The sequence below is a fragment of the Carcharodon carcharias genome, assembly GCF_017639515.1.
Source record: "Carcharodon carcharias isolate sCarCar2 chromosome 39 unlocalized genomic scaffold, sCarCar2.pri SUPER_39_unloc_3, whole genome shotgun sequence".
In the NCBI taxonomy this organism is placed as follows: Eukaryota; Metazoa; Chordata; class Chondrichthyes; order Lamniformes; family Lamnidae; genus Carcharodon; species Carcharodon carcharias.
The window spans coordinates 602548-611669 of record NW_024470836.1 but is presented as its reverse complement, the minus strand read 5'-3'; the positions used below and the strand labels follow the sequence as shown (position 1 = coordinate 611669).

General features: G+C 60.6%; 1 protein-coding gene across 1 annotated transcript in view; it reads right to left on the bottom strand.

Annotated features, from left to right (window-relative positions):
* Positions 1-4245: 4245 nt before the first annotated feature.
* The window catches only part of LOC121274960 (zinc finger protein 239-like), a 38723-nt gene continuing 33846 nt past the window's right edge, over positions 4246-9122 (bottom strand). The window contains exon 3 of the mRNA XM_041182332.1: positions 4246-5909. Coding sequence (XP_041038266.1) covers positions 4878-5909 — 1032 coding nt within the window. The 3' untranslated portion in view covers positions 4246-4877. The remainder of the gene's footprint in view (positions 5910-9122) is intronic.

Sequence of the window (9122 nt, the reverse complement as noted above, 5' to 3'; positions counted from 1 at the left end):
TGAAACCTTCTCCAGCCCCTACAATTCTCATCCTCCTGCTCAAATCCCTCCCTCACCCCCTCCCTCCCTATCTCTGTAACCTCCTCCAGCCCCTACAATTCTCATCCTCCTGTTCAAATCCCTCCCTCACCCTCCCTCCCTATCTCTGTAACCTCCTCCAGCCCCTACAATTCTCATCCTCCTGTTCAAATCCCTCCCTCACCCCCTCCCTCCCTATCTCTGTAACCTCCTCCAGCCCCTACTATTCTCATCCTCCTGCTCAAATCCCTCCCTCACCCTCCCTCCCTATCTCTGTAACCTCCTCCAGCGCCTACAATTCTCAACCTCCTGTTCAAATCCCTCCCTCAACCCCTCCCTCCCTATCTGTCACATCGTCCAGCCCCTACAATTCTCATCCTCCTGTTCAAATCCCTCCCTCACCCCTTCCAAACCTCCCTCGCTATCTCTGTAACCTCCTCCAGCCCCTACAATTCTCATCCTCCTGTTCAAATCCCTCCCTCACCCCTTCCAACCCTCCCTCGTTATCTCTGTAACCTCCTCCAGCCCCTAAAATTCTCATCCTCCTGTTCAAACCCGTCCCTCACCCCCCTCCCTATCTCTGTAACCTCCTCCAGCCCCTACAATTCTCATCCTCCTGTTGAAATCCCTCCCTCACTCCCTCCCTCCCTATCTCTGTAACCTCCTGAAGCCCCCACAATTCTCATCCTCCTGTTCAAATCCTTCCCTCACCCCCGCACTCACTATGTAACCTCCTCCAGCCCCTAAAATTCTCATCCTCCTGTTCAAATCCCCTCCTCACCCCCTCCCTCCCTAGCTCTGTAATCCTCCAGCCCCTACAATTCTCATCCTCCTGTTCAAATCCCTCCCTCAGCCCCTCCCTCCCTATCGCTGCAACCTCCTCCAACCCCTTCAGTTATCATCGTCCTGTTCAAATCCATCCCTCAACCCATCCCTCCCTATCTCTGTAACCTCCTCCTGTTCAAATCCCTCTGTCTCAATCCCTCCCAAACTCTGTAACCTCCTACAGCCCCTACTATTCTCATCCTCCTGCTCAAATCCCTCCCTCACCCCCCTCGCTATCTTTGTAACCTCCTCCAGGCCCTACAATTCTCATCCTCCTGCTCAAATCCCTCCCTCACCCCCTCCCACCCTATCTCTGTAACCTCCTCCAGCCTCTACAATTCCCATCCTCCTGCTCAAATCCCTCCCTCACCCCCTCCCACCCTATCTCTGTAACCTCCTCCAGCCTCTACAATTCCGATCATCCTGTTCAAATTCCTCTCTCTCCCCCTCCCTCCCTAACTCTGTTACCTCGTCCAGACCCTAAAATTCTCATCCTCCTGTTCAAATCCCTCCCTCACCCCCTCCATCCCTATCTCTGAAACCTCCTCCAGCCCCTACTATTCTCATCCTCCTGCTCAAATCCCTCCCTCACCCCACCTCCCTATCTTTGTAACCTTCTCCAGCTCCTACATTTCGCATCCTCCTGTTCAAATCCCTCCCTCACCCCCACCCTCCCTATCTCTGTAACCTCCTCCAGCGCCTACAATTCTCATTCTCCTGTTCAAATCCCTCCCTCACCCCCTCCCTCCCTATCTCTGTAACCTCCTCCAGACCCTTCAATTCTCATCCTCCTGCTCAAATCCCTCCATCGCCCCCTCCCTCCTTATTTCTGTAACCTCCTCCATCCCCTACAATTCTCATCCTCCTGTTCAAATCCCTCCCTCACCCCCCTCCCTCCTTATCTCTGTAACCTCCTCCAGACCCTTCAATTCTCATCCTCCTGTTTAAATCCCTCCCTCACCCCTTCCATCCCTCCCTCCCTATCTCTGTAACCTCCTCCAGCCCCTACAATTCTCATCCTCCTGTTCAAATCCCTCCCTCACCCCCTCCCTCCCTATCTCTGTAAACTCCTCCAGTCCCTACAATTCTCATCCTCCTGTTCAAATCCCTCTCTCGTCCTCTCCCTCCCTATCTCTGTAACCTCCTACAGCCCCTACAATTCTCATCCTCCTGTTCAAATCCCTCCCTCACCCCCCTCCCTCCCTATCTCTGTAAACTCCTCCAGTCCCTACAATTCTCATCCTCCTGTTCAAATCCCTCTCTCGTCCTCTCCCTCCCTATCTCTGTAACCTCCTACAGCCCCTACAATTCTCATCCTCCTGTTCAAATCCCTCCCTCACCCCCTTGTCCCTTGGGGATGTGTTATAGAAACGTTGGTGTTGGCAATCTTTACTGCTTGGATACTGTCCTCACTCCGATCTTTCCTTCAAAGATAGCGATGGCTATCCCTCTCCCTCCATCCCTACTCCCTTTCCTACACCAAAGTTATTCCGTTGGTGCTGTAAAACGATACAGAATGATGCCATTCGGCCCATCGTTCCTGTGCTGGCTCTGTGAACGAGCGATCCAATTCATCCCCCTCCTCCCCCCATCTCCCTGTCAACGTTTCCCCTTCCAGTATTTATCCGATTTCCCCTTTTTGAAAATGCCGATTGAATCTGCTTCCGCCGCCCTTTCAGGCAGCGCCTTCCAGATCACAATGACTCGCTGTGTTTAAAACTAAATCTTTCCCCCATCTCACCCCGTCCCCACCCAACCTCACCCCGGTCCCCTCTGGTTCTTTCCCCCGATCGTCCTCAATCTGTGTGTCCCTCTGGTTCCCGACCCTCCAGCCACCGGAGACAGTTTCTCCTCATTGACCCCCCATCGCAGACCCTTCCTGATTCCGAACGCCTCGATTCGATCTCCCCCTTAACCTTCTCCGCTTCCGAGGAGAACGAGATCCAGTGGGGCGGGGAGCATGTGAGGGACGGAGGGAGGGGTCGCGTGGGAGGGAGGGAGGGGGGTGCGAAGGAGGGGAATTATTAAGGCCAAATTGGAGTCAAATGTTTGAAAGTGGCAGGAGAGGTTGAGAGAGAGCGGGTAATAAAGCAGACAGTATCCTGGGCTTTATTAATAGGGGCAGAGAGTACAAGAGCAGGGAGGGTGTGTTGAACCCTTTATCAAGCACTGGTCAGGCTACAGCTGGAGTAGTGCCCACGTGTTCACCCTCATTGTCGAGGGCTCGGAGAGAGGGGGGGGGAATGCGTGGAGGAGATTTCCCAGAACGGCTTCCCTAGAGGGCGGCGGGGGAAGAGGGAGGAAACGAGGGACTTCAGTCCATGCGGAGAGAGGCTGGGAGGAGCTGGGTGCCCTCATTCTCCTCGGAGCGGAGCAGGTTAAGGGGGAGATTGAGCCCAGACGTTCGGAATCGGGAAGGGTCTGCGACAGGGGTCAATGATGGGAAACTGTCTCCGGTGGCTGGAGGGTCGGGGAACCAGAGGGGCACACAGACTGAGGGCGATCGGGGGAAAGGAACCAGAGGGGTACAGGGGTGTGGCGGTGAGGGGGGTGGGGAGGGGGGGAAGAGAGGGGGCAAAGTTTAGTTTTAAACACGGGGAGGCGGTGTGATCTGGAAGGCTCTGCCTGAAAGGGCGTCGGAAGCAGATTCAATCGGCATTTTCAAAAAGGGGAAACCGGATAAATACTGGAAGGGGAGACGCTGACAGGGAGATGGAGGGAGGGAGCGGGATTAATTGGATCGCTCTTGCTTGTGTCGGGCTGAATGGCCTCAAATTCTGAGGCGTGCAGTGCCCCCCACCGGTGGAGGGCTGAATTCACGGTGCGGACACAGGCGAGAGAGAAAGGAGAGAGTGAGCCAGGGAGATGTTTCCAAACTTTGTCCGTTTTACTGATAAGCAAGAGAAGTGAGATCACAATTTTTCTTTACCAAATCATTCAGGGCCGGTGGGGGGGCGGGGGGAGGATAAAGAAAAATGAGAAACAAATCGTTACATCAACAGGCAACTCGCGCATTCCCGTAGCTGCGGCAATGGGGTAAGTAGGGGGCCGTTGGTAAAGGTCCTCGGGGACCGCCCTCCCCCCACCCCGCCTCAAGGGGGCGGGCCGCTTCGGAGCAGGGGGTGAGACGGGGCGCACCGTTACCTTAGAGGCCACGAGGGGCCAGGTGGAGGATTTGGGGACCTATCTGAGACAGGGGCCGGAGGTGGGGGAGGAGAGTGTGGGGTGGGTGGGGGCTTTGGAGGCACGTGCGTTGTGGGTGTGGAGGGGGGAGTGAAAGAGACGGGGCCCACCATTCCTTTAGAGGCCACGCGGGACCAGGTGGAGGAGTGGGGGACCTATTCGAGACAGGGGGCGGTGGGGGCGGTGGGGGGGGGAGGAGGGGTGGGGGGGGTGGGCGGAGAGAGTGGGGAGGTGGGTGGGGGCTTGGGAGGCACGTGCGTTGGGGGTGTGGAGGGGGGAGTGAAAGAGACGGGGCCCACCATTCCCTTAGATGCCACGCGGGACCAGGCGGAGGATTGGGGGACCTATCCGAGACAGGGGCTGGGTTGGGGGTGGGGGAGAGATAGAGTGGGAGTTGGGTGGGGGTTTTGGAGGCACGTGCGTTGGGGGTGTGGGGGAGAGAGAGAGAGAGAATCGGGGCCCACTGTTTCATTAGAGGCCACGCGGTGGCAGGTGGAGGATTGGGGGACCTATCCAAGACAGGAGATATGTGGGGGCAGGGAGATAGAGTGGGGGTTGGGTGGGGGCTTTGGAGGCACGTGCGTTGGGGGTGTGGAGCAGTTGGTGGGGGGGAGGGGCGGTGTGGGTGAGAGACGGGGCCCACCATTCCCTTAAGAGGCCATGCGGGGCCAGGTGGAGGATTGGGGGACCTATCCGAGACAGTGCGGGGCCCTGCTCTCTCCCCCGACACCTCCACCCCCCCCCCCCAGCACGTCAACCGGGGAGTCGGGGGGGGGGGCGGAAAATGGGACGGACGAAAGGGTCGGGAAGGTTCCGAGTTGGGGGGGGGGTGGGGTGGTGTAGGGAGGGGATCAGCTGGGCGCCGGCGTCTCTTTCCCCGCTGGGGCGCACTGGTGCCCGTGGAAGCCGGCGGAGGTCTTGAACTGGCCGCCGCAGTCGGCGCAGATGCGGGGCCCCTCCCAGGCGTGGACGCGCTGGTGCCGGCCCAGGACGGAAGCCCGGGAGAAGCCCCGCTGGCAGACGGGGCACTTGTGGGGCCGCTCCTGGCTGTGGGTGCTGCGGTGCTGGGCCAGGGTGGAGGACTTGGTGAAGCCCTTGCCGCACAGGGGGCACTTGAAGGGCTTCTCGCCCCGGTGGCCCCGCTGGTGTTGCAGCAGGCTGGAGGAGTGCCGGAACGCCTTCTGGCACTCGCCGCACCGGAAGGGGCGCTCGCCGGTGTGGGTGCGCAGGTGGCTCCGCAGGCTGGAGGGCTCGCTGAAGCCCCGCTGGCACTCGCCGCACCGGAAGGGGCGCTCGCCGGTGTGGGTGCGCTGGTGGATGACCAGGATGGAGGACTGGCTGAAGCCCTTGGCGCAGAAGGGGCAGGTGAAGGGCCGCTCGCCCGTGTGGGTGCGCTCGTGGCGCCGCAGGCTGGACAGCTCGCTGAAGCCCTTGCGGCAGGTGGGGCACTGGAAGGGCCGCTCGCCCGTGTGGGTGCGCTCGTGGCGCCGCAGGTTGGAGAGCAGGTTGAAGTCCTTGCCGCAGGCCGAGCAGGTGAAGGGCTTCTCCCCCGAGTGCACCCGCAGGTGCTGCTTGTAGTTGGAGTACTTGTTGAAGGTGCGGCCGCACTCGTTGCATATGTAGCTCTTGGGACGCCCGGGACCCGCCGAGGCTGGGGGGGCGGCCGGGGGGCGCCGGCGGGGCCTGGGCCTGTGCCGGGGCCTCTCCAGCTCCTCCTCACCATCCCCGCCCCCCTCAGCCTCCGCGGTCCACTCCTCCAGCAGCTCGGCAGACTCGTGGGTGCAGTGGGACCGATCGTCGTCCTCGTCCTCGTCCTCCTCCTCCTCCTCGTCGTCCTCCTCCTCTTCGTCCTCGTCCACCTCCTCTTCCGCAACGGAGTCCTCCTGGAGGGGGTAAGAGAGAGAGAGCGCACGAAGCAGAGAGAGAGAGAGCGCAAAGCAGAGAGAGAGAGAGCGCAAAGCAGAGAGAGAGAGAGCGCAAAGCAGAGAGAGAGAGAGAGCGCAAAGCAGAGAGAGAGAGAGAGCGCAAAGCAGAGAGAGAGAGAGAGCGCAAAGCAGAGAGAGAGAGAGAGAGCGCAAAGCAGAGAGAGAGAGAGAGAGAGCGCAAAGCAGAGAGAGAGAGAGAGCGCAAAGCAGAGAGAGAGAGAGCGCATCATGGAGAGAGAGAGAGAGCGCACCATGGAGAGAGAGAGAGAGCGCACCATGCAGAGAGAGAGAGAGAGCGCACCATGCAGAGAGAGAGAGAGAGCGCACCATGCAGAGAGAGAGAGAGCGCGCACCATGCAGAGAGAGAGAGAGCGCACCATGCAGAGAGAGAGAGCGCACCATGCAGAGAGAGAGAGAGCGCACCATGCAGAGAGAGAGAGAGCGCACCATGCAGAGAGAGAGAGAGCGCACCATGCAGAGAGAGAGAGAGCGCACCATGCAGAGAGAGAGAGAGCGCACCATGCAGAGAGAGAGAGAGCGCACCATGCAGAGAGAGAGAGAGCGCACCATGCAGAGAGAGAGAGAGCGCACCATGCAGAGAGAGAGAGAGCGCACCATGCAGAGAGAGAGCGCACCATGCAGAGAGAGAGCGCACCATGCAGAGAGAGAGAGAGCGCACCATGCAGAGAGAGAGAAAGAGAGCGCACCATGCAGAGAGAGAGAAAGAGAGCGCACCATGCAGAGAGAGAGAAAGAGAGCGCACCATGCAGAGAGAGAGAAAGAGAGCGCACCATGCAGAGAGAGAGAAAGAGAGCGCACCATGCAGAGAGAGAAAGAGAGCACACCATGCAGAGAAAGAGAGAGAGAGCGCACCATGCAGAGAAAGAGAGAGAGAGCGCACCATGCAGAGAAAGAGAGAGAGAGCGCACCATGCAGAGAGAGAGAGAGCGCACCATGCAGAGAGAGAGAGAGCGCACCACGCAGAGAGAGAGAGAGCACCACGCAGAGAGAGAGAGAGCGCACCACGCAGAGAGAGAGAGAGAGCGCACCACGCAGAGAGAGAGAGAGCGCACCACGCAGAGAGAGAGAGAGAGCGCACCACGCAGAGAGAGAGAGAGAGCGCACCACGCAGAGAGAGAGAAAGAGAGCGCACCACGCAGAGAGAGAGAAAGAGAGCGCACCACGCAGAGAGAGAGAAAGAGAGCGCACCACGCAGAGAGAGAGAAAGAGAGCGCACCACGCAGAGAGAGAGAAAGAGAGCGCACCACGCAGAGAGAGAGAAAGAGAGCGCACCACGCAGAGAAAGGGAGAGAGAGCGCGGAGCACAGAGGGAGAGAGAGCGCGGAGCACAGAGGGAGAGAGAGCGCGGAGCACAGAGGGAGAGAGAGCGCGGAGCACAGAGGGAGAGAGAGCGCGGAGCACAGAGGGAGAGAGAGCGCGGAGCACAGAGGGAGAGAGAGCGCGGAGCACAGAGGGAGAGAGAGCGCGGAGCACAGAGGGAGAGAGAGCGCGGAGCACAGAGGGAGAGAGAGCGCGGAGCACAGAGGGAGAGAGAGCGCGGAGCACAGAGGGAGAGAGAGCGCGGAGCACAGAGGGAGAGAGAGCGCGGAGCACAGAGGGAGAGAGAGCGCGGAGCACAGAGGGAGAGAGAGCGCGGAGCACAGAGGGAGAGAGAGCGCGGAGCACAGAGGGAGAGAGAGCGCGGAGCACAGAGGGAGAGAGAGCGCGGAGCACAGAGGGAGAGAGAGCGCGGAGCACAGAGGGAGAGAGAGCGCGGAGCACAGAGGGAGAGAGAGCGCGGAGCACAGAGGGAGAGAGAGCGCGGAGCACAGAGGGAGAGAGAGCGCGGAGCACAGAGGGAGAGAGAGCGCGGAGCACAGAGGGAGAGAGAGCGCGGAGCACAGAGGGAGAGAGAGCGCGGAGCACAGAGGGAGAGAGAGCGCGGAGCACAGAGGGAGAGAGAGCGCGGAGCACAGAGGGAGAGAGAGCGCGGAGCACAGAGGGAGAGAGAGCGCGGAGCACAGAGGGAGAGAGAGCGCGGAGCACAGAGGGAGAGAGAGCGCGGAGCACAGAGGGAGAGAGAGCGCGGAGCACAGAGGGAGAGAGAGCGCGGAGCACAGAGGGAGAGAGAGCGCGGAGCACAGAGGGAGAGAGAGCGCGGAGCACAGAGGGAGAGAGAGCGCGGAGCACAGAGGGAGAGAGAGCGCGGAGCACAGAGGGAGAGAGAGCGCGGAGCACAGAGGGAGAGAGAGCGCGGAGCACAGAGGGAGAGAGAGCGCGGAGCACAGCGGGAGAGAGAGCGCGGAGCACAGCGGGAGAGAGAGCGCGGAGCACAGCGGGAGAGAGAGCGCGGAGCACAGCGGGAGAGAGAGCGCGGAGCACAGCGGGAGAGAGAGCGCGGAGCAGAGAGAGAGCGCGCGGAGCAGAGAGAGAGCGCGCGCAGCAGAGACAGAGAGCGCGCGCAGCAGAGACAGAGAGCGCGCGCAGCAGAGACAGAGAGCGCGCGCAGCAGAGACAGAGAGCGCGCGCAGCAGAGACAGAGAGCGCGCGCAGCAGAGACAGAGAGCGCGCGCAGCAGAGACAGAGAGCGCGCGCAGCAGAGACAGAGAGCGCGCGCAGCAGAGACAGAGAGCGCGCGCAGCAGAGACAGAGAGCGCGCGCAGCAGAGACAGAGAGCGCGCGCAGCAGAGACAGAGAGCGCGCGCAGCAGAGACAGAGAGCGCGCGCAGCAGAGACAGAGAGCGCGCGCAGCAGAGACAGAGAGCGCGCGCAGCAGAGACAGAGAGCGCGCGCAGCAGAGACAGAGAGCGCGCGCAGCAGAGACAGAGAGCGCGCGCAGCAGAGACAGAGAGCGCGCGCAGCAGAGAGACAGAGAGCGCGCGAAGCAGAGAGACAGAGAGCGCGAAGCAGAGAGACAGAGAGCGCGAAGCAGAGAGACAGAGAGCGCGAAGCAGAGAGACAGAGAGCGCGAAGCAGAGAGACAGAGAGCGCGAAGCAGAGAGACAGAGAGCGCGAAGCAGAGAGACAGAGAGCGCGAAGCAGAGAGACAGAGAGCGCGAAGCAGAGAGACAGAGAGCGCGAAGCAGAGAGACAGAGAGCGCGAAGCAGAGAGACAGAGAGCGCGAAGCAGAGAGACAGAGAGCGCGAAAACGCGAAGCAGAGAGAGAACGC